Raw genomic sequence first — 26508 nt, forward strand, 5'->3', positions numbered from 1 at the left:
GGCAAGATGTCAGATGCTTCAACTGGAAGCCATCAAACTCCCCATTTAAAAATAAAAAGATAAAAAAAACCTCCCCAATTAAAGATGTCAAAGGGGAACAATGTTGTCATCGCCAAAAGAGAAGTAAGTTGTTACAATGATTTTGAGTAAAGGTGATCACATTGTTTATAAGATATTATCAACAAATAACTATGGAAATAACAGTTAGAAATTCAGTAATTTTATTCCATTGGGTTCTCTTGGGAAATATTGGAAATTTAAAAAATTTTGTCTGGCAACAGTGCTCTTTAGTACTATCGCAAGAAGCGTTATCTTTTTTTTTTTTTTTTTTTTTTTGCTCCTAGCTAATATCCAATGTGCTTTAATCTTATCTTCTACCGGAAAATGCTATCACGATTTAATGTTTGAATATTTTTCAGCGTTCGTGTACCCGAAAGATAACCTACAGATTTGAAAGGTTAGTTCTGTTATATTTTGTAGTTTCTAGTTGCATTTATGAGTTTCCGCTGGCTTATGTTTTTATGATTTGATATGTCTTTACACACAATCATAATTATCAACCAATTTATATTACAGTATTTACTGTTAAAGTCATTTAACAAATTATTTGAGTCGCAAGTGTACACTTAGCATAACTGGCAACTTAAATCTCATGATACTGGCCGGAGTAGACAGATCTTCTCTAGACTTTATTTCGGCTTCTGCTTGCTTAACGCCCAAACCGGAGACAACTATTTAATTGGTTCCTATTCGTAAGTAAAATAAAAAAAAAATCATTATTAAAGATGCCAAATGTATTATTACATACCTTTGATTAGATTTATTATGATTTTCCTATCTATAAATTTTATCGTCAACGATTTCAAACAATTTGTTATTAATTTTATCAGGAAACGTTCGTTCCCGCCTCGTAGGTTCCATTTCCTCGTTATCTTCCAAACGATATCTTAATCACCACTGATCACACGTTGCCTGATGGCGAGACCCAAAACATCCTCCAACTTCGATGTCGACAAATTGTCCATGCTATCATTAGAAGAGTTTCTGCAGGAGGAGATCCAACCGCCTTCCACAAACGATGACCCGCCAATTCTTATGCAGCCTCTGTCTTTTCATTGGGATCGAGGAAGGTGAGAAATAAACATTTGAAAGTTATTACATCACGTTAGCCGAGTCTGTCGTAAATAGAAGAAAATTCATCATCATCATCTCCTCCTACGCCTATTGATGCAAAGGGCCTTGGTTAGATTTCGCCAGTCGTGTATATCTAGAGCTTTTAAATCGACACTTCACTCACCATTTCCTACTTCACCGTCCTCAGCCATGAAGGCCTGGGTCTTCCAACTGCTAGTGCCTTCTGGAGATCAATTAAATGTTCTGCAACGTAGTAATATAACCGCAGCTGTATTACTACGTTTGTAGTTTTTCAACACCAAAGTTTTCAGAGTTGTCTTTGCCCACTTAAGAAAAATACACCCGTTAGTCAATATACACCCTTTAACTTCCGAATCATGGATGGACCGTTTCTGTGGTTAAACTTCCAGGCTGTTAATAATCTTATATCGACCGGATGTTTGTTAAGATTTTTTCATTGCATACACTGCCATTCACCCTGCCTTCCAATAGAGGCATAGAGTTTTCAGGGCAGTGCACTGCACAGTAATTATTAATTAAGGGTCTTTACAGCGTCCATTCGACCTTTGTTCCTGCTTCCTTTCCCCCATCTTCCTACAATGAAGTGGTTAACCCCAGTTGCAGAGGAGTGCTGAATGGCCTCCTCATTCCTATTGCTGAGTCTTCTGGCCCAAATTCGTAGATCCAATTCTATCATTCTCACATTCATGACTTTTACTCTTCCTCCGAATTCACTTCCTCCATTTTACTCTCCAATGTTTTTTAATTTTGCTGCGATCCTCTGGTTTTCACACAGTTGCACTAAATGATCTCCCTGGCCACAGCACAGTATTATACTGTCCAAATTCTACTTAGTATAGTCAGACCTTTCTAAAATCAAGGTTGGGGGTATTTGATTCGGGGATACACTAAACTAACGAGGAGCAAATTATCTGATTTAGGTTAAAGACATTATATATAAATAGGTAAACACTCACCGATATAATAAAACGGAATTATTTTAGCATATTAGAGGAATGTAAACCTGTAATTCACGAGGTCTTGTAAAACAATACAGAAATGTGGCATGCACAGTTTACAGTTTGCGACTTCACGGTTCGTTCTGTTACGATTGTCCTTGGAAGACATGTTCAGCGTTGTTGATTGGAACTAATAAGCCAGTTCGAAATTTAAGATCAGACAAGCCACACAACTCAATAGAGATTTTAATGAGGCAAAGATTTTCTAAATAGTTTCCTGTGATGGAGACGGAGAGCAGGTATACTGTACTCTACTTTTGTGTTATTGACACCGACACAACTCCCTTGTATCTACAGAGCCAAGCAAAAGCAGATAAATATCTTCAACATAAGACAGTATTATCTGCAGGAGAGGCAGTACACAGGAATTTTTCATCATATTTTGAAGACAATTAATTGAGCATCTACAGGGAGCAATGAATTCTTTCTTTCCTTCTTTTTTTTTTTTTGTGTCGATAACCATACTGTAAATAGTATCTCACTCACTCCATGTACTTGATAAGAATATGCGTTATCACAGCCATACACGCACGTTTAATGCCTGACAACGCATCACAAATTTGGCGTCTCGGTGACGTAGCGTATGCTGAAACATGGTAATATCTCTTGGGGGTTACGCCCCCGTCCCGCTTGACCCCCTAAACCTTAATTTTAGATTGGTGGGACGAAAGTGGGTTGACCAGGGCACCAGCCACCCGTTGAGATACTATCGCTAGAGAGTTATTGGGTTCTTCAATTAGGTGATGGTCTGGCATCCAAAGATTAAATTTTTTATCTTAGGTAGATTTTCAACAGTTGTCAATTTATGTAGGTTTTGACTAACCCGTTCATTCCTGGGATAACCATTAACCAAGTTAAGATTATATGTAAGTTATTCCCGTCATATTTCTCTTTACTTTTTCGTACTTAAGGTATCTCTTGAATATATGTAATTTTATAGATAATTAATTAACCATTATATTCACGGGATAGCCCAGTTCAGATTATTAGTAAGTTATTCCCGTTATATTTCACATTTTTTTTATATAAATGGGTTGCATCTTAATTTCCTTACAAAGGTTGGTAAAAAAAATTTTTTTGCATAAATGCATGAGATGGGTTTATTTTATTTATTTTTACATGATTGGCATTGTATTATCAGGTAAACTTTTAATTTTAATAATATAGACTCATTTGAATACCTCATATAATCTCAAACTATTTTGTCCAAAAGATTTTTGAGTTAAAAAAAGACAATGGAAATGACCTTTACTGTCTCGTTTTCTGAGCTGCTAAAGTGAGCCATCCTCTCTCTAAGGTGAGGCACTCAGGCACATTTTAGAATATCTCAACCCATACAGTACTGCTCCTTATCTCACTCCTAACTTATTGTCTTTTCATTTGATTATTGATCAGTATTCTCAGTTGGGATATACTATCCCGTGCTAGGTGTAGCACCTGAACACTAAAGTGGTATTGGAACTGTCAAATCCAATATATAGAGATATCTGAACTTACTGTAAAACTGTGTGATGATTGATGAACTGTAACATTATAAGTTTTTGAACTGTTGGTGCTCTAATACCCTAGGTTAGGATCAAGATATCTATTGTGGAGAGGTCTTCCCAAAATGTTTCCCACATTTTCTCACAATATCATATATATATATATATATATATATATATATATATATATATATATATATATATATATATATATATATATATATATATAATATGAATGTCTGTGTGTGAGCATAAGTGTTTACTTTTCTTTCCCTCTACTACTAGGACTATTGAGAATTACTTCTTATATGTGGAATACTTCTGTACTTTTAGAGTATTTGCGTTGTAACTTTTGCAAGAAGAGTGATTGAAACTGCAAAGTATAAGCAACAGGGAGAAGGAATGCTTCAGGATGTAAAGTAGTAGGATGGTTGAATTTAGAAATTTAATGAAAGAAAAAAAAATAAAATTGAATAATACTTAATCCAAGAACATAGACATCATGTACAAGCATGGACTAGAGATCACTTAGTTACCGAGTTGTCTATGTGGTAGTATAAACAAAGGAGAAAAAGGAATATGGAATGCATTCTAAGAAGTAGGAGGATGGCAATTTCTGTTTGATATGTAGTGACATGTGAGTACAGATCATTGGCTGGTATACTTAAGGAATAGGATAGTCAATGAAAAAGTGAGCATTAAAAGTATATAAGCTATTAGGAAAGAAGAAGTATATATTAAAAAAGGCTGGGATATACCAAATAATGTAGTACAGGTACTATAAAGTTGTCCTAAAGGAACATAAAGGCGGATGTAAGATACATTGAGTAGATAAATGTAGAAATAAAGGATGCAAATGAAGACGGATACAGTATGGGGAATACATTATCTTGCGTCTGTAGACTATTTTGAAGAGTTGTCTAAAGTTGATATTATTGAATAGGTACAAATGTGAATGATGCAAATTGATAATACTTTAGGATTTGGGTATGTAAATGGCAACTACAAGGTACAAGAATAAAAAAAGATTACCAGTTAATATATATTTATTTTTTAGTTGGAAAAGTGATTACAAAAAGGCATCTAGAAGCGCCGATGACGAAGGTCGTCGGGGCAGAGGTGGGAGGTCTTTTATGAACCCCAGGAAAAAAGGGGTGAAACCTGGTGTTCTGATGACTCACGATTTCCTACCTCATCAACCTTTGACACAAAGGTCGGAAAGTTCAGGGTCACGGCCTATGGAGTCTATACTCACTGTGGGTAGCCATGAAGCAAAATCTGTAAGTACTTGCTAGTTTCTTGCTATATTATAACATTTTCTGTTGTAGTGTTACAGTCTGTGGTAATATTGTATTATATGATAAAATTTAATGTTTAAAGTAGCCCATTAACTGTTTTTTTTTTTTTACTAGGTCAGTTACTGCCGTCAGTGCACCTTATTAGGTGCACTCTTGACATATTTTAGGGTCTTTGCAGTGTTTCTTCTGCCCTTAGCTGCGCTTGATTTATATCCTTCTAGGTTACCTCTGTTTCTTCTTCCCCTTTTCCATCTTGTTTTGCAATCCATAACTTTTGCTTCTTGGTGCAACTGCAGGATTTTTCTTCAGTTGCACTTGGGTGCTGAATGGCCTCTCGGTCCCAAATTCACTAATGTAATAAAACACCTAACTCCATCAACTTTTTAGTCATCTACTTTTTGTCAGGTTCCGTTTCCTTTCTTTAATCTTGATGGCCAGTGTCTTTAAACCTGTATAGTGCAATAGCAGGGTTTCCCACGGTGCACTTTGGCACCGAATGGCCTTCCAGCCCCCTTTGGCACACATCATGTCCCAAAATCAATATCCATCAATTCATATTTTCAACTGCACCACTTTACTAGAACTTTGAAGAGAGTGTTATGACAAATTTATAACTTGGCATAACCATTCAACCCTTTTAGGTTAAGGAAAACGTGTCTGCAAATGTTGATGGAGAAGGAGAAATAGATCTTGAAGCTGTCTTGACGAACGCAGTGCCAGAACAAGAAGTTAGTTTCATCTTGAACCAGAAGCTGCCCTTCGAAGCCGGGCAGAAGTACCACTTCCTCCCTGTGCAAGACCTGAATGAAGTCAAGAGGAACACGGTTCTCAAGGTGAGATACAAGGATTTTTGGTGGGAACTCGTAAATTTCTAGAGTTAGATCTGTTTACAAATGTGATGTTTCGCTCTAGAATTACTGATGATTTTAAAATGGCAAATTGTGTTTTCATTATGAGTATCGTGAGATGGAACGGATAAAAAAGATTGAAAAGCAAAGGAGGCAATGAATGGTATTTTGCGGAAATGAAATGAGCTGAGGACAAATGTATGAAAATTTATTAACATAATTTTTCTTGATGTAATGTGAGAAGATGTATGGGATAAATATTTAGATATATTAAGCTGTGAAATTTATTTGGTGCAGAATCATGGGAGGGGGAGGTCAGTACCACCAGTGTCCCTCTCTTGGGCCGTAGGCATTACTAGAGGGATTTAGCAGCGTCCATTTGTCCCGTAACTGCAGTTACCTTTCATTCCTTTTTACTTCTGTTCCAATTTCCCTTTTCCATCCTGCTGTCTAACCTCTCAACTTTTACTAAATATTGCGACTGCAGGATTTTATCCCCCAGGAAAACGGAAAACACAACACCAGAAGTTCATAATAAGAAAGATTTAGGTAGTTCACAAGCTTTCTCTCTCTCTCTCTCTCTCTCTCTCTCTCTCTCTCTCTCTCTCTCTCTCTCTCTCTCTCTCTCTCTCTCTCTCTCTCTCTGTATATATATATATATATATATATATATATATATATATATATATATATATATATATATATATATATATATAGAAAGTTCATACTGGTGAAAGATTTCCTTGTACATTCGGCTATGGGATTTTTGTATCTATCTATCTATCTATAAATTGAGAAAAGTAAATGTATTTCTGCAGTTATCCTAAGAACTATCTACAGGACAGACTGCGAAAAGAGACTATCTTCGATTTTTGGACACCACAAAGACATTGTCTATTCATTATAACATATATATATATATATATATATATATATATATATATATATATATATATATATATATAGTGTGTGTGTGTGTGTGTGCGTGTATATAATTGTATATCTATCTATGTATCTATGTATATATACATACATATATATGTGTTTATATATAATATATATATATATAATTATAAAATTAAGAATGGTGTGATATTAAGAACATTTATCAGTCAAGTGGTATTGAAGTCTTGGGACACGCAGTTACAAGGAGAAAGCAATGGAATTCAAATGATACTTGGGATACTATAAAAAGGAGACAAAGACAGAAATTTATTCTTGAAAGTTTTCGAGGAAGTAATAATAATTGCAAGGTAGGGCATGCTAAGTATTCCAGTATTGATAGTGAGGTCAAAAGAAAAGTCAGTAAAGCAGATGAGGCCGACAAAGCTATGAATTCAGGAAGTGGCTTTGGTGTAAGAATTGCTTATAGAATTATTAATGAAATCTCAATGTGGGCAAAGATGAAGAAGCATATACCCATCAAAAAGAGATATGGATCTGCTATAATAACAGAAGATGAAGAAAGACAGCGTTGGATAGAACACTTTAGTAATGTTTTGAATAGAAGATATGAAAGGAATAATTTGATTGATATTCCTGAAGCTGACGAAGACCTTGATGTGCCCATGAATGAATTCAGTGTGTTTGAAGTCGAAGCTATCCTAAAAAACCTAAAGAGATGGACAGCTCCAGGATACGATGGAATAACTGCGGAGATGATACTTGTCGGAAATGAAGTGACTCCCAGACTACTTACAAGATTATTTTGTAGAATGTGGCATGAAGAGGCAAAACTTAATGGATGGAAGTTGTATTGGTGAAAATAGCAAGCAAAAAAAAAAAAAGGAAACCTGACTGATTGCAAAAATTATAGAGGCATAACACTTACATCAGTTGTTATGAAAATATACAGTATGCTTATTTTAAAGAGACTGGAGAGAAAGATTGATGAAAAGCTGAGAGATGAACAAGCAGTATTTAGAAAAGGTAGAAGTTGCAATTATCAAATCTTCATTTCGAGACATGTACAGCAATGCGTAGAATATAGGAATCCACTTTTGATGGCATTTGTGGAGTGTGAAAAAGCCTTTAATAGTGAGCATCGGCCAATTTTGTGGTGAGTCCTGCGTTCTTACTGAATTTCTCTTAAATACGTAAATTTGATTAAGTCTGTTCATGATCATAGAAAGTGCAAAGTTAATGTTAATGGAGTCTTACCAAATGAATTTCTAGTGGACAGCGGAGTACTACAAGGGAATATATATGTTGTTACATATGTTATTTATCCTCCTCATGGATTTTGTAATGCGTAGAACAATCAGAGATGGTGGAGAAGGATTGGACTGTATTGGTAATAGGAATTTAGCAGACCTAGAGTATGCTGATGATGCTGTCCTTGTTAGCAGAACACCACAGGATTTGCAATGCTTGCTTACCAGAATGCATGAAATATCATACAAGGTTGGGCTGAAGATGAATAGAAGAAAGACAAAGATGATGAAAACGGAGTATGGAATGGAAAATGAAATATCATTGGAAGGAGAAAGGATTAATGAGGTAGAATCATTCTAGCATTAGGAAATATGATTTCCAATACAGGGTCTTTAGAATTAGAGTTAGTGAAAGATTGAAAAGAGCAAATCAGACAATAGCTAGGTTAAGTAAAATTTGGAAATCAAATCACCTGAAATTACATATAAAAATCAGACTATATATCAGTTTTGTGAGATCGGTGTTACTATATAGATATGAATCACGGCATGAGAATAAAACTATCTCCAATAGATTTAGTAGATTTGAGAACAAAGCCCTCAGAAGGATATTGGGACTTGAATGGCAAGACAGGATTAGAAATGAAACTATAAGAGAGATTACCCGAGTGCCATATGTGGATGAGATTATGATGAGGGGTAGATGAGATTGTTTGGGCATGCCCTTCACACTACCCAAGTGAAAATACTTCACCAAACGTTCAGCTGGGCTCCACAAGGCACTAGAAGAGTTGGAAGACCGAGGCCTACATGGTTGAGGACTATGGAGCACGAAGTAGATGATGAATGGAGAAGTATGGAATTAAAGCTCAAGATAGAGACGACTGGAGAAATCTAACCGAGGCCCATTGTGTCAATAGGCGTAGGAGGAGATGATGATGATATATATATACAGTATACAGTATATATATATATATATATATATATATATATATATATATATATATATATATATATATATATATATATATATATATATATATATATATATATATATATATATATATATATATATGCACGTGCGCATGCATAAAGTTCTACCTAACATTGGGGATTGAGCTCTAGTAATATACTATGTATATACATTATATATATATATATATATATATATATATATATATATATATATATATATATATATATATATATATATATATATATATATACACACTGTAAAAATACCATGCTAGTCAATCCATGTTAGCCATAGGTTATATAATCAGATGAGCAACCTGGTGGAGTAATGAGAATTTTGGGTTGGAGGAAATGCCCCCTAAATCTTGAATAAGTCACTGGCAGAAGGTGACGGGTTGAGATTAAGGTAATAGACAAGCTGTCTCTTAGGCTTTTACTCCTGATGCCTGGCGGGTAATCGTACTGGTATTAGTACGGACTAGCAGAGGTCACTTGCCTTAGTTAGATAGGCACTGCGCATCACAAGGAACTGGTTATCCTGTGATGAATTTAGCCAATAAATCCTCTATGGATTTAGTCAGTCTATGGAAAGCAAAAATGACAGAATGGCCCCCACTCTCGGGCGTAGTGAGGTGCTAGGTGTGTCCCGGTTCATAAATACTAAAGGGAAATTGAAAATTGATTATTGGAATATTAGAACCATAAATCAGATTAGGAAGTTACTGAAAAATGGAGAATAAATTTATGAAATATAGTTTGGATGTCTTGGCCATAAGTGGAACATGTTTTAAGAGGATTGGTAAAGAAATCTTAGACGAATGCAATATATATACGAGGCCTGTCTAAAAAGTATCCGACCTTATGCCGGAAAAAATATTTCACATATCTAACAAGATTTGGACCCTAATCCCCTTCAAAGTAGGCCCCTTGTGCTTGCACACACTTGGCCCACCGATCCATCCACTGCGGAAAACACCTCTGGAAGTCTTCTTTTGGAATGGTGTTCATCTTCGCCGTCACGTTCCACATTATCTCTTCTCTAGTCTCAAAACGGGATCCTTTCAGTGGCGTCTTCAATTTTGGAAACAACCAGAAGTCGCAAGGAGCCATGTCTGGAGAGTAGGGAGGTTGGCGAACGACTGGAATTTCATGTTTGGCCAAGAAATGTTGGATCAATTGGGATGAGTGTGCGGGGGCATTGTCGTGATGCAGTTGCCATATTTTTGCCGTCCACATGTCTGGCCTTTTGCGCCGAACTGCGTCACGGAGACGCCGGAGAACATCTTGATAGTACTCCTTTGTCACTGCGACGACTGTCTTTTTGTTTCTGGGTCGTACCCATACACACATGACTCATCTCCAGTTATCACGGTGTTCAGAAACTGAGGATCAGTGTTGGCAGTGTCCAGAAGGTCCTTTGCAACTTGAAAACGGAGGTCCTTTTGTTCTGGCGACAATAACCTGGGCACAAATTTCGCAGCCACTCTGTGCATGTTCAAATCATCATGCAAAATTGCATGTGCGGAATCTTTACTCACTCCAACCTCTTGGGCAATCTCCCGCACGGTCGAACGACGATCTGCCATCACCAAATTTCGCACCCTCTAAACAACAGCTGTACTCCGAGCAGTTTGCGGCCACTTTTGAATCGGTTGAAACACTCCTTAATTTGTGTTACACCCATCGCATCTTCTCCAAACACCTGCTGAATCTTACGAATTGTTTCGCTTTGAGAATTACCAAGCTTTTGACAAAATTTGATGCAGTATCTTTGCTCAACACGTTCAGTCATCTTGAGAGAATCAGTAATCCAACAGACACGTTGTGTAGCACCTCACTCAGCGACCGACAGGCAGCAACTGACGCGCTGGATGGTGGTGAAAAAATTCACGCATTCGCATGAAGGTGTCTTTCTTCACTGTGCAGAGTGGCGCCGCTCTATCGTCTCTATTTCGCACGGGAAAAATAAAGGTCGGATACTTTTTAGACAGGCCTCGTGTGTATATATATATATATATATATATATATATATATATATATATATATATATATATATATATATATATATATATATATATATATATATATATATATATATATATATATATATATATATATATATATATATATATATATATAATATATATATATATATATATATATATATATATATATATATATATATATATATATATATATATATATATATATATATATATATATATATATATATATATATATATATATATATATATATATATATATATAATATATATATATATATATATATATATATATATATATATATATATATATATATATAACAGATTTTGAGCGAAGCGAAAAATCTATTTTTGGGTGAAAGAGCCATGTCGTCCTGATGGAAGTTCCTTCTAATGAAGGAACTTCCATCAGGACGACATGTAGCTTCCTAAGTTATATGTGACTACAGTGATATATCCCAGAGAATTTACCGACGGTATCCAGAATTCTAACTCCTGGAGCGAGTATCCCTTAAATTTCTCCAAGGGATATCTCGTAAGGACGTAACTTGACACATCTCATAGCTATTTACACCCCAAATAGCCTTTCACTTTGAGAGGAAAAGTGGCAAGAAAATAAGAGAGTCGTTCAAAAGGTAAAACCATTCGACTCTCCTAAAGTACTGTCAATAGTTCGGTCATCCGCCACCCCACGGCGCCACCAAACCATTCTCCGTAGCTTTGTAAGTTTTACAGATACAGTACCAAAAGGGAGGGATTAACATCCTTTTACTAAAGGAGGGTGGGTCCATCAGGACGACATGGCTCTTTCACCCAAAAATAGATTTTTCGCTTCGCTCAAAATCCGTTTTTTGGGTTTAGGCCATGTCGTGCTGATGGAAGTTTACCAGAGCAATAATGTATCTGTGGATTTAATAGTGCCGTTATCTTGAATTGACCATTTCCTAACCGGTCGCCACGACCAAAGACACTTGATGTTACCGTAATACATCAATTAACTGAGCATACCATATGCCAGCTCTTCCTGTCCCCTACAGGGAAGAGTCTATATAGACTCTAGGAAAAAACCCGAGATTGTGAGTTCAAAGAACAGCAAGCAAGCAGAAAATATATCGTGTCGTATATACGTAAAGCGTACTTTGTACTAGAGTTCTGAATAGAGTACTGTACCTCCCAGGTCTGGATCAGACAGACGAGTTTATGTTCACATAGGAAACGTAATACAGTAGGCAAACCTAGCACAACCAAACTTACCTGATTGCATGGTAAGGGAAACTCTGTCCCACATAGTCCATAAGAGGATAAAAAATACTCTGAATACAATGTATAATCTTAAGGCGAGAGAGACGCAAAGATTCCTTCTATAGTTTATTTACAAGAAACACAGAAGTTATGATTAAGCAAAATGTTTATGCTAGACATAGACATAACAAGCATAACAGTAATAACAAGGTAAAAAGTTTTATCTGAAAGAGAAAACAATGCCACTCCGTGAAATTAGGAAATTTCAATATATATGTTATTACTAAAAGACATTAAGCATAAATATGCTGGCACTCATGTCAAAGTATTATGCTTCTAAGTTCACCTAACTATGGAAGACAGTTTATAAGGTTTATGTCAACACTAAAAAACAACATGATATACCTAAGTCTATCATGCACACCCTTCACTAACAGTCCCAATTAGTGCACTGTCCTTCGCAGTAATCAAACTACAGGGTTTATTACACTGCCTGCAGCCACCACATGAAATTTGATTTCTTGCAATTGCTTCGCATAGTGCTTAAAGAAGACTCTGGAAGACTTCCAACCAGTGTAAGCACGTAGGTTATCAAATGACATAGTTTGAAGGAAGTTAAGAGACAAGGCAACCTTCCTCGGATCATGACCTGCGGGTGTACTGTCAGGATCCGCTCTGCGAATAAAGTAAGTGATTTTCGCCCTTATCTGTTTCAAGGATAACGTTGAACCCGAAGTTTCTCCCCTAAAAAGCTGGCCTCCCCCAAAGTCTGAAGTTCTACGAAGATAGACCTTTAGGCATTCCACTGGACAGAGGGATGCTTCTTCCTTCACAGGGCAGATTCTCCAGGGACCCCATCTTTTAGTGGGTAGCTCATTCTTGGCGAGAAAAGTCGGATCCGGAAAGAGATTTAGTTCTCTGTTCGGTGTAAACTGAATGTGACCATCATCCCTCGAGAGGGCCACTATTTCACTGACTCTGGCTCCTGAGGCTAGTGCAAATAGAAATATCACTTTCTGAGTCAAGTCTTTCAGCGAACAATCTTCATTGTTCAAGGTAGAGGCCAGATGAAGAACCTTATCCAAAGACTATGAAATAGGCTTTGGAGGAGCTGCAGGCCGAAGTTTTGCGCAGGCTTTCGGAATCTTGGTGAAGATTTTGCTTGAGAAATCCACTTGGAAGGCATATAGAATCAGTCTAGCTAAGGCAGATTTACACGTCGAGATCGTATTAGCCGCTAGTCCTTGTCCGTGAAGATGGATGAAAAAGGACAGGCAGAAATCCGTAGAAATCTCTTGAGGTTTCTTCACCTTAACAAAGGCCACCCATTTCTTCCAGGAAGATTCGTATTGTCTTCTAGTTGACTTTGACTTATATTCTTCTAAGAAATTAATGCTGTCTTCGGAAATCCCAAACCTCTTCTTGACCGCTAAGGCGAGAAAATCATGAGATGAAGGTTCTGGGTTTTCTCTGATGAAGCGTAGACAGTCGATTTCTGTACTAGCTGAGTCAGAACTGGTTCCGGCAACGGGATCAGCTTCAGGCGTAGTTCTGTTATCAATGGAAACCAGACACTGCCTGGCCACTTGTGGGCCACTATCGCTGCCCTCCCGCGAAAGGATCTCAATTTGTCGAGGCCTTTCAACAACAGGTTGGTTGGTGGGAACAGGTAGATCCTGGACCATCTGTTCCAATCCAGAGACATCGCGTCCGTCGCTTCAGCTAGAGGATCCTCGTACGGGGCTACGTACCGGGCTAACTTCTTGTTGTCGTTCGTTGCGAAGAGATCTACTTGCAATCCATGGACTTTGCTCAATATGAAAGAGAATGATCCTGCGTCTAGGGACCATTCGGACTCTATCAGGTTGAACCTGGATAGAGCGTCCGCCGTCACATTGCGGAATCCTTGAAGGTGGACTGCTGATAAGTGCCATTTCATCTTCTTGGACAGATGAAGGATGGCTATTATCACCTGATTCAACTGAGGAGATCTTGAACCTTGACAATTTATGCATCTCATCACTACTTCGCTGTCTAGGACCAGGCGAATGTGGATTGATCGGCGAAGTTTCAGTTTCTTCAGGGAAAGAAGCACTGCCATGGCTTCCAGATAGTTGATGTGGAAGGTCTTGAACAGAGGAGACCAAGTTCCTTGCACTTTCCGAAGATGAGAATGACCCCCCCAACCTTCCTTCGAAGCATCCGTGTGGACGGTGACTGTAGGAGGAGGTGGTTGCAAGGATACTTTCCTTAAGTTCTTTGTCTCCGACCATGGCTTGAGAATCAATCGCAGACGATTTGGTAATGGTCTTAGTAGATCTCTTCGATCGTTGTAAGCGTATTTTCTCCAGATCCCTGAGGCATTTTTTAATTGTGCTCTCAAAAGTGGGTCCGTCAAAGAGGCAAACTGGAGAGACCCCAACACTCTCTCCTGTTGTCTTCTTGAAATCTTTCGTGACCGAAGAAGATTTTTGACGGCCCCTGCAATCTCCTTTCTCTTTGCCTTTGGCAAGGAGAGGCAATGTGACTGTAAGTCCCAGTGGATTCCCAACCACTGGAACTTTTGAGCTGGAGACAGCCAAGACTTTTTCAGGTTGATCTTGAACCCTAGGTACTCTAGGAATTGGATCACTTTTCTGGAGGCTTGCAAGCATTCTTCTTTGGATGCTGCCCACACCAGCCAGTCGTCCAGGTAAGCCATCACCTGAACCCCTTTTAGGCGTAGTTGTCGAACAACTGCATTTGCAAGCTTTGTGAATATTCTTGGAGCAATATTCAAACCGAAAGGCATGGCTCTGAAAACGTATTTTCTTTTCTGGAGCTTGAATCCCAGGTAGGGGGAAACTTGACGGTTGATTGGCACATGCCAGTATGCGTCCGTCATGTCTATGGAGACTGTGAATGCCCTTTTGGGCAGAAGGGTCCTTATGTGCGGAAGCGTCAGCATTCTGAACTTGTAGTTCACAATGAACTTGTTGAGTGGTGATAAGTCCAGAATGACTCTGAGCTTTTCCGAATCCTTCTTCGGAACACAGAATAGCCTTCCTTGGAATTTGATGGACTTTGCTTTCTTTATTACTCTCTTGCCCAGTAGTTCCTGAACGTATTCTTCCAGAACTGGGGTTGAAGGCTGGAAGAATTGAGGAAAGCTTGGTGGAGTTGAGGTCCAACCCCACCCCAGTCCTATCTTGATCAGGCTGTGGGCCCAAGGATCGAAGGTCCACCGATCCTGAAAGTGTAGCAGTCTCCCTCCTACTGGCAGCATCTCACTTTGAGTGCTGGGTGGAAGACTTTCCACCTTGGCCACGACCACCTTTGTTGCCTCCTCCTCTGAAGGGGCGCCTAGAGGAGCCTCGAAAGGTTCCCCTAAACTTTGGCTTAGAAGAAGCCGACTGCCTTTCATAAGCTGGGGTGAACACTGGTGACTGAGTTGCCAGTGTTTGGGGCACCAGTTGAAAGGTGGTGGTAGGTTGTGCCACCGTCTGGGTCACCGAGGCCATGGGAAGCTGTTGCTGTCTTGGCTGAGAGGAGAGGCGAGGCCGCTTCGACTTGTTCTTCGGCTGGGGACCCCTGTCAGCGGAAGATTTTCTCTTGGAGGACAAGCCCCATTTAGAGGGGAGATTCCTATTCTCCGAAGCAGCCTTGTAGACGACCTCCTTCACCACATCACTAGGAAAGAGGTCTTTTCCCCAGATATTAGAAGCTATCAGCTTCCTCGGTTCGTGTTTCACAGAGGCAGAAGCAAACACGAACTCCCGACAAGCCGTCCTGGCTCTGATAAAGTTGTATAGGTCCTTTGTAACCGTAGCCAAGTGCGCCTTGGCAGAGACCATATACATATCTGGAGAATCCGGGATGCTAGCCATCGTTTCTAGCCCCGTTTGTAAAGACATGGACGCTGCCAAGCACTCCTTTGTCTCGTGTTCTCTCTTCAAGAGAAACTCTGACAGCTTTGGGAGGTCCTCGTTGAACTGATGTCCAGCGATATCGGCCTCCAGCTTCCCGACTGAGAAGGTAACGTGAACGTCCTTCCAGTCCTTATCATCTGAAGGGAAAGCGAGGGAGAGAGGCTTGCTTTCCTCCAGTGTGGGGCAGGGCTTTCCTGCCCTCACGGCCTTCAGAGCTGCTTTAAACCCTTTATCCATAAAGGGAAAAGCACGTTGAGGGTCAGCAATAAACGACGGATGTTTTTTGATTAATGCCGGCACCTTTGAGCAAGTGAATGCCCTCTCCTTTAGCTTTTTGGAAAAAAAGCCTGTGCTTTAGCGAGCTCAAGGACAATTACTTCCTTGGGCTCCGTCACTTCTTTTGATGCCGGTTCAGTTCTGAGCCGGACATAACAATCCGGGTAGGATGCCCTGCTGGGCCAGAACTCTACCTCCTCCACTGGGACGGTACCCAGTTTCTCCGAAAGGAAAATCTTGCCTGCTGACAAGTTAACATCGGGTTAACATCGGAGAAAACAGGGAGGTCCTTCACATTTAGTTTCTTCGGGGCTAAGCGCGAGGAAACCAATTGCTCGATCTCTGACCGAAAAGTAGTCTCTTTCTCTGACGACTTCTTCTGCAAGTCGTACACCATCGACATCAGAGATTGCAAGGTGGTCGTAAGTGCCTCCAGATGAGGCGGTTGCGAAGAGGTTGATGGAGCTGGTTCCACCACAGCCGCTGAAGAAACCGACACCGCTTCAGCATTCTCAACCTCGTTAGTAGGAGGAACAACTGCCTCCTGTTCTAACTCTTCTACGAGGAGATTCTTCTCAGTTTCCTCGGAAATGACAGACATATTGTCGTCCTGGTGGACGCTTTCCAAAGCATCCGCCACGTCAGGATCTCCAGGTTTCTGAACCGGGAGTTGCACCAAGGGGATCGAAGGTTTGGTCTGGGGAATGACGGAATCGTCACGAGCTCCGGGGAAGAGACAGTCCCTCATCCTAGCATTAAGAAGGTATGGGCCCGAGGTATTCTTTTGAAAACCTCTAACCCATTTCCGCAGCGTAATCCTAGCTGCATCCCTAGACTCCGCAGACTTTTGATCATCAAAAGCCTCCTTAACCAACATGTCACACACAGTACAAGCCTCTGGGTCCCAGTACTTGAGGGCCCCTTTGGTGACAGAACAGCGGGCGTGAGACCTACACACGCCATGTCCGTAGAAGTCCTTGCTGCGGACCCTACAAAAGTTGTTCCCGCACTCGGGATGCTCCGCCTGTAAAGAAAAGAAAAGCAAATGAGTTTTCTGTGAAATTCCCAAATTTCAACATAATACATTTATTATATTTACCTTGGATAGAGTAAGCTATAGTAGGAAAGACACCCACATGTGTTTCCCATCCAGCCATTTGCTATGACCCCTTCCCGTATTGAACCATGAAATTCACAAGGAATTAAATAACAGAGGGAATATCCAAGATATATAGTGTTTCCTTGACACATCCTCTTATAATGTTCAATACAGTGGATGAATTTAATGGACATAACCATTAAAATAAGAGAGAATCATCTCTCTATGATGGTCTCACAAATGGCTGCTCAAGAACCACTTGTAGGTTGGAAAAATGTATCATATTTTTCTGGATACAGCAGTTGCCGGCGGCAGTATGCCACCGACGCTGCCGGCCCTGCCGACACTGCAGATCCCACCGACGCTGCCGGCCCTGCCGACACTGCAGATCCCACCGACACTGCCGGCCCCGCTGACATCGTCGGCGTGTAGGGCCAGTCGGTAAATGCCGGCAGGCAGGCGTCTGCCGAGCCTGCCGGCAGCTACCGTTAATAAAATATGAATATAGTGTCGACCTGCCGACAATGTCGGCATGATGAGCTAGTCAGCATATGCCAGCAGGCCGGCATCTGCCGGGCCTGCCAAACACTGCTGGCTATAAAATAACACTATGGGTGGAAGGCATTGGCCAGCTGCCGACAAGCTACTCAGTTGCCGGCAGACAGGCCTACTAAACTCACCAGCGGCATCGATCAACGATGTCCGAGGTAAGAGAAACAGCGAACTGTTAGCCTAGCCAACCCACATTGATGGCAGAATTAACTGCCGACTACAGCCCATGATAGACAGTAAGAATAGAAGACGGCAAAGAATCAGCTATGTCGTTTACATCCTGAAAGAGAGTGCCAGTGGAAGAGGGAAATCAATTCGGGCTTCCACTCAACCATATCCCATCTTGAGGGATATGGAAGGCAGTCCAAGGGAGGACTCTAAGGAACACTCAAAGATATGAGGTTATCTGTCAGTAACCTAACCAGGCACTGACAGAAAATCTCATGCCAGGTCTACAGACGTCCAGAGGAGCCTATGTAGAACCACGGCCGAAGGGTGTTGGATCATTCAACACGAAAGAGATAGCGGGGAAGGGGTGAATAGTCCATAAGTAAAGCAATACAGTACCCTAAGGTATTACTTAACTTGAAGGATTCTGTCCTCGAAAAAGCCTCAACTAGGGGAAGTCAATTCCCCAGGTTGGGTTAGGCAATGAGAGAACGTCCGAAAACGAACTCAAGAGAATAGAATCTCGTACCAGGGGTTAAAACAGGGAAGAAACCTATCCTCCCGTTAAAAACCCCCAATACAGGACTGTCTGCTAGACCATAAAGAGGAAATTGTAAAACAATAACCTCTACAAGATCTAGGGAGGCAAGCCTCCTGAACAGCAACTAGCCCTACTGGAATACCGACGAGCTACTCAGTTGCCGGTATAAATCCAGGTAGCCAGATGCCTAACACAGACTTACTCTGATGTCCCGTCCCCAACTCCAAACTCAATGCTGACAAGCTACTCAGTTGCCAGCTCAGAGAAAAGGAGAGGAAATGGAACGCCCCAGAAAATTTACCCAACCATAGGTTACAGTAAATTAACTGAGGATAGCCTAGGCTAATCAGAGGGAAAGGGAATTACTCTTATTTCTCATAGAGAAAGTATTGACTTAAAGGGGCAATGATATCTATCTTACCCCTAAAGACAATACAAGAGTAATGGGGACATATAAAGTATACTAAAGCACTAAAGCTATTAAGCTAGAGAGCTTAGAGAAACGTTCTACGTAACTCTGGTATACTATTATGGAAGAGGAAAAGAAATAGTAATATCTTAATTGTATAAAATATTGCCTGAGCTTCAATACAACTTTACCAGGAAGGTTATATCATGCATGAGGTGTGAAAGTGCCTAGGCTAGAAGCCTAGCACTCGTGAGGCTCGAAATTATAGCCATTTTCACGACAACAATGACATAATATAAAAATCCCTAGCTAAAATACTAAATAGCTAAAGTTATTAAAGCAAGGATGCCGGGAATATCGTTCTTGCTAACTAAATGAACAAAAGAACGATCGCGTCATGACGCCATCCGGCCGGCAACAGCTCTTGTTACGTTAATTACGATATCAATCGAAAAGCAAAACTGGCAAGAGCTTACATTTACACAATTCAAAGATATTACTTAACTTTCCAGAAGCTGATGAAGCTGGGGAATCCATAATCAAGCAGGAAAAAGCTTCGAAAATAGCGAGATAACACGGAAAACTGGTCAGCAAAGCTACAAACGAAAGAATGGTTTGGTGGCGCCGTGGGGTGGCGGATGGCCGAACTATTGACAGTTCTTTAGGAGAGTCGAATGGTTTTACCTTTTGAACGACTCTCTTATTTTCTTGCCACTTTTCCTCTCGAAGTGAAAGGCTATTTGGGGTGTAAATAGCTATGAGATGTGTCAAGTTACGTCCTTACGCGATATCCCTTGGAGAAATTTAAGGGATACTCGCTCCATGAGTTAGAATTCTGGATACCTTCGGTAAATTCTCTGGGATATATCACTGTAGTCACATATAACTTAGGAAGCTACTAATGAAGGAACTTCAATCAGCACGACATGGCCTAAACCCAAAAATATATATATGAATAAATATCACCCACGAATGGCATTTAATACTGAATTCTATCTTGGGAATATATATCCACTTTGAATTAATTTTATGGTAACAGCTTCTGGCCGGGTGGAGATTCGAACCCACTTGTTCGGCTGGAACCACGCCTGCGAAGACTCTACCGACTGAGCTATCAAGATGAGATAAAAGTTTATGACAAGTCCCCGTACATATTCCTGTCGAATTCAGGAATATGTTCATAGACTTGAGATAAACCTATCTCCACCATGATAGCTTAATCGTGAGTTTGCAACACCTGGTTATTTTAAATGAATATATATCACAAGCACTCGTGATTTCAATCAATGTAAATATCACCCACGAATGGCATTTAATACCGAATTCTATCTTGGGAATATATATCCACTTGAAATTCATGTTATGGTAACAGCTTCTGGCCGGTTGAAGATTCAAACCCCCACCTGTTCGGCTGGAAACCTTGTCTGCGAAGACTCTACCGACTGAGCTATCAAGAGAGATAAAAGTTTATGACAAGTCCCCGTACATATTCCTGTCGAATTCAGGAATCTGTTCATAGACTTGAAATAAACCTATCTCCACCATGATAGCTAAATCGTGAGTTTGCAACACATGGTTATTTTAAATGAATATATATCACAAGCATTCGTGATTTCAATCAATGTAAATATCACCCACGAATGGTATTTAATATCGAATTCTATCTTGGGAATATATATCCACTTGGAATTCATTTTATGGTAACAGCTTTTGGCCGGGTGGAGATTCGAACCCCCACCTGTTCCGCTGGAAACCATGCCTGCAAAGACTACCGACTGAGCTATCAAGAGAGATAAAAGTTTATGACAAGTCCTCGTACATATTCCTGTACGGGGGCATAAAAAACAATTAGAATAGAGCCAATGTTATCCCTGCGTGTTGTAAGAGGCGACTAAAAGGGACGGGACGAGGGGGCTGGGAACCCCCTCTCCTGTATATAATCCTGCGAGACGTCAACAAAGAGATGGAGCTGGTGGAAGAGTGACTGCTCCCCGCACTCTAGTTTTGGGGTGTTTGAATGTGCGTGGATGTAGTACGATAGAGAGTAAAAGATGTGAGATTGGAAGTATGTTTAGGAAAAGTAGGATGGATGTATTGGCCTTGTGTGAGACAAAGATGAAAGGAAAGGGTGAAGTGATGTTTGGTGAAATGTCTGGTAGAGTGTCTGGGATTGAAAGGGGAAGGGCGAGAGAGGGTGTGGCTTTATTGCTGAGTGAATGGATGACAGGTAAAGTAGTGGAATGGAAGGAGATATCATCTAGGTTAATGTGGGTAAGGGTTAGGTTGGGTAGGGAATGTTGGGCGTTTGTCAGTGCATATGGGCCAGGTAGTGAGAAAAGTGAAGAAGAGCGGAATGAGTTCTGGAATGAATCAACTAGGTGTGTAGAAGGACTGGGTATAAGGAATTGTGTAGTTGTCATGGGTGACTTAAATACTAGAGTGGGCGCTGGAGAGGTAGAAGGTGTCATTGGGAAGTATGGCGTACCAGGTGAAAATGAGAGTGGTGAGAGACTGGTAGATATGTGTGTTGAACAAGAGATGGTAATAAGTGCTAGCTTTTTCAAAAAGAAAGATGAAAACAAGTATACATGGGTAAGAGTGGCAAATGGAAGAGTAGTAGAAAGGGCTTTAATGGATTATGTGTTGATAATTAAAAGAATGTTTGGAAGATTGAAAGACGTGCACGTGTTTAGGGGTATTGATAACGGTATGTCTGATCATTTTTTGGTGGAAGGAAAATTAGTTGTAGCAAAAGAGTGAGGGAATAGAGTAGGTGGATGTAAAAAGGAGCTAGTGAGGGTTGAAGAGCTAATAAAACCCGGGGGTAAAAAGTAAATATCGGGAAAGGTTGAAAATGGCATATGACGAAGTGAGAGTAAGAGAAGCTGGTAATTTAGAGGAGGAGTGGAAGTTAGTAAAAGAAAATTTTGTTGGGATTGCAAGTGATGTGTTTGGTAAGAAGGTTGTTGGAGGCAGCATGAGGAAAGGCAGTGAATGGTGGAATGAAGGTAAAAGGGGAAGAGAAAAAGAGGGCTTTTGAAGAATGGCTGCAGAGTAATAGTATAGAGAAGTATGAAAAATATAGAGAAAAAGGTGGAAGTGAAGCACAAGGTACGTGAGGCAAAGAGGGCAGTTGACCTGAGGTGGGGTCAGGGATTGGGTCAGTCATATGAAGAGAATAAGAAGAAGTTTTGGAAAGAAGTGAAGAAAGTAAGGAAGGCTTGCTCAAGAATTGAAGACAGTGAAAGATGGAAATGGAAGGTTGTTAAAAGGAGAGGAGGTAAGGAAAAGGTGGGCAGAATATTTTGAAAGTTTACTGAATGTAGAGGATAATAGGGAGGCAGATATAATTGCTGTTGTAGGTGTTGAGGTGCCGGTGATGGGAAATGAGAATGAGAGAAAGATTACAATAGAGGAAGTGAGGAGAGCACTAGATGAAACGAGAGTAGGAAAAGCATCTGGTATGGATGGTGTGAGAGCTGAGATGTTGAAGGAAGGGGGTGTGACTGTACTTGAATAGTTGGTGAGATTGTTTAATATGTGTTTTGTGTTGTCAATGGTACCAGTAGATTGGGTTTGTGCATGTATTGTATCACTATATAAGGGTAAGGGAGATGTGCATGAGTGTTGTAATTCAAGAGGGGTATTAGTTTGTTGAGTGTAGTTGGAAAAGTGTATGGTAGAGTAATGATTAATAGGATTAAGGATAAAACAGAGAATGCAATCTTAGAAGTACAGGGTGGTTTTAGAAGAGGTAGGGGTTGTATGAATCAGATTTTTACCGTTAGGTAGATATGCGAGAAATATTTAGCAAAAGGTAAGGAGGTGTATGTTGCGTTTATGGATCTGGAGAAAGCGTATGATAGAGTTGATAGGGAAGCAATGTGGAATGTGATGAGGTTATAAGGAGTTGGTGGAAGGTTGTTGCAAGCAGTGAAAAGTTTCTACAAAGGTAGTAAAGCATGTGTTAGAATAGTAAATGAAGTGAGTGATTGGTTTACGGTGAGAGTGGGGCTGAGACAGGGATGTGTGATGTCGCCGTGGTTGTTTAACTTGTATGTTGATGGAGTGGTGAGAGAGGTGAATGCTCGAGTACTTGGACGAGGATTAAAACTGGTAGACGAGAATGACCATGAATGGGAGGTAAATCAGTTGTTGTTTGCGGATGATACTGTACTGGTTGCAGACACAGAAGAGAAGCTTGACCGACTAGTGACAGAATTTGGAAGGGTGTGTGAGAGAAGGAAGTTGAGAGTTAATGTGGGTAAGAGTAAGGTTATGAGATGTACGAGAAGGGAAGGTGGTGCAAGGTTGAATGTCATGTTGAATGGAGAGTTACTTGAGGAGGTGGATCAGTTTAAGTACTTGGGGTCTGTTGTTGCAGCAAATGGTGGAGTGGAAGCAGATGTACGTTAGAGAGTGAATGAAGGTTGCAAAGTGTTGGGGGCAGTTAAGGGAGTAGTAAAAAATAGAGGGTTGAGCATGAATGTAAAGAGAGTTCTATATGAGAAAGTGATTGTACCAACTGTGATGTATGGATCGGAGTTGTGGGGAATGAAAGTGATGGAGAAACAGAAATTGAATGTGTTTGAGATGAAGTGTCTAAGGAGTATGGCTGGTGTATCTCGAGTAGATAGGGTTAGGAACGAAGTGGTGAGGGTGAGAACGGGTGTAAGAAATGAGTTAGCAGCTAGAGTGGATATGAATGTGTTGAGGTGGTTTGGCCATGTTGAGAGAATGGAAAATGGCTGTCTGCTAAAGAAGGTGATGAATGCAAGAGTTCATATATATATATATATATATATATATATATATATATATATATATATATATATATATATATATATATATATATATGTATATATATATATATATATATATATATGATATATATATATATATATATATATATATATATATATATATATATATATATATATATATATATATATATATATATATATATATAATTAATCTACTCAGGAAGAACAGATGGAATAGGAATGATGATGATACCAAAAGCAGAAGAGGCATTTACGGAATTGAGAGTTGTAAATAGCAGTTTGGTAGTAGCAAAGTTTACATTAAAGCAGTGCAGTATGAGTATTATGGTTTTCTATGCACCAACAAATGATTCCAATGAAGAAAGGGAAGATGAATACTCTGAAGATCTTCAGAGTGTAATATATGAGATCCCAGAGAGAGATATAAAAATTGTGAGTGTTGACTTCAATGCTAAAGTTGGAAGGAATAATCTAGATATAGAGAATGTGATGGATGTTGAGGGTCTTGGCGAAGTTGCAAATGAAAATCGGACACACTCTATGTTTCTGTATAACAGACAATATTGTTATTGGAGGTACTCTTTTCCAGCACAAGGACATCCACAAATATATATGGACTTCACCATGTAGCAATTACAAAAATTAAATAGATCATGTAGCCATTAATAAAGAGAGAAAGGGAACTCTGAGAAATGTAAGAAGCTATAGAGGTGCAGATATTGGTAGTGGACTACCAGCTCCTCATTGTCACACTGAAATTAAAACTGAAAACACCCAACAGAAATGTAGATAGGATACCTAGGTTTGATACAACTAAGCTTCTAGTATATGAATAGGGAGAAACCTTTGCAATTGAATGTAGGAATCGATTTGCATTCTTAGACACTTTAAGAGACGAAAAGCAGACAGTAAATGAAGAATGGTGTGATATTAAGAACATGATATTTCATTCAGTTGGGAGTGAAGTTTTTGGATATTAAAGTTACAAGGAGAAAGCCATGAATATCAAATGATCTTCGGGATACCCTAATAAGAAGACAAAGGCAGAAACTGATTGTTGAAAGTTTTCGAGGAAGTAATGAAAATTACAAGGTAGAGCATACTAGGTATTCCAGTGTTGATAGTGAAGTCAAAAGAAAAGCCAGGAATGACTGGATAGAAAGTTTAGACGGGAAAGCAGATGTGACTGACAAAGCTTTCAATTCAGGAGTGGCTGTGGTGTAAGAATCTCACATAGAATTATTAATGAAATCTCGACTAGGGCAAAGAAGAAGAAGCATATACCAATCAACAAGAGATATGGATCTCCAATAACAACAGAAGATGAAGAAAGACCACGTTGGATGGAACACTTTAGTGAGGTCAGGAATAGGAGATATGGAAGGAGTAATTTGATTGATATACCCTACGCTGATGAAGTCCTTGATGTCCCCACGAATGAATTCAGTGTGTTTGAAGTCGAAACTATCATTATAAAAACTCAGGAGATGGAAAGCCCCTGGATATGATGGAGAAACTGCTGAAATAATTTCGGCCGAAAATGGTATTTGGGGACTATGATAAAAACTTTAATAATTTTAAACAGAAAATTTTGTGTAGAGTCCTTCGTTATTATGTAATTCGTCTCATATATAAATTTGACTAAGCCTTTTCATGAGTATAGCAAGTGCAAAGTTAATGTTAGTGGAGTCCTATCAAATGAATTTTCAGTGAACAGCGGAGTACTCCAAGGTAATGTGTTGTTGCCTATGTTGTTTATCCTCCTCATGGATTTGAAATGCATAGAGCAGTTGGGGATGGTGGAGAAGGATTGGACTGGATTGGTAATAGGAAATTAGCAGACCTAGAGTATGCTGATGTCACTGTCCTTATTAGCAGAACTCTAAAGGATTTGCTTACCAGAATGCATGAAATATCACAGGATGTTGGGCTGAAGATAGATAGAAGAAAGACAGGAATGATGAGAACAGAATATGCAATGGAAATATGAAATATAATTGAAAGGAAAAATGAGGTAGAATTATTCAAGTATTTAGGAACTATGATATCTTATACAGGGTCTTAAAAATTGAATTTTAATGAAAGATTGAAAAGATAATGGCTAGGTTAAGTAAAATTTTGGAATAAAAAAGCCTGAAATGGCATATAAAATTCAGGCTATGCATCATTTTAGTGAGATCTCTGCGACTGTATGGAAGTGGAGTCATGGTATGACACTGAAACAATCTCCCACAGATTTAGTAGATTTGAGAACAAAGCCCTCAGACGAATCTTGGGAGTTAATGGCAGGACAGGATTATGGGGATGAGATCATGGTGAGTGGTACATGGAGATGGTTTGGGCATGCTCTTCGCACACCCCAAGAGAGACTAGTTCACCAAACTTTTAACTGGGCTTCACAATGGACTAGAAGAGTTGTAGGACTCATTCCTACATGGCTGTGGACTATGAAGCGTGAAGTAGGAAATGATGAATGGAGAAGTAATGATGTAAAAGTTCAAGATAGAGATGACTGGTGAAATCTAACAGTCTCTTTGCGTCAATAGGTGTAGGAGGATATATATATATATATATATATATATATATATATATATATATATATATATATATATATA

The 26508-nt window shown here is 39.5% G+C and overlaps 1 protein-coding gene across 1 annotated transcript in view; it reads left to right on the plus strand.

Moving 5' to 3' along the window:
- Positions 1 to 691: 691 nt before the first annotated feature.
- LOC137617153 (uncharacterized) overlaps positions 692 to 26508 on the plus strand; it is a 35691-nt gene continuing 9874 nt past the window's right edge. The window contains exons 1-4 of the mRNA XM_068347008.1: positions 692 to 752; positions 891 to 1130; positions 4695 to 4917; positions 5577 to 5768. Of these exons, the coding sequence (XP_068203109.1) occupies positions 976 to 1130; positions 4695 to 4917; positions 5577 to 5768 (570 nt within the window). The 5' untranslated portion in view covers positions 692 to 752; positions 891 to 975. The remainder of the gene's footprint in view (positions 753 to 890; positions 1131 to 4694; positions 4918 to 5576; positions 5769 to 26508) is intronic.

The sequence above is a fragment of the Palaemon carinicauda genome, chromosome 23 (genome assembly GCF_036898095.1).
Source record: "Palaemon carinicauda isolate YSFRI2023 chromosome 23, ASM3689809v2, whole genome shotgun sequence".
Taxonomy (NCBI): Eukaryota; Metazoa; Arthropoda; class Malacostraca; order Decapoda; family Palaemonidae; genus Palaemon; species Palaemon carinicauda.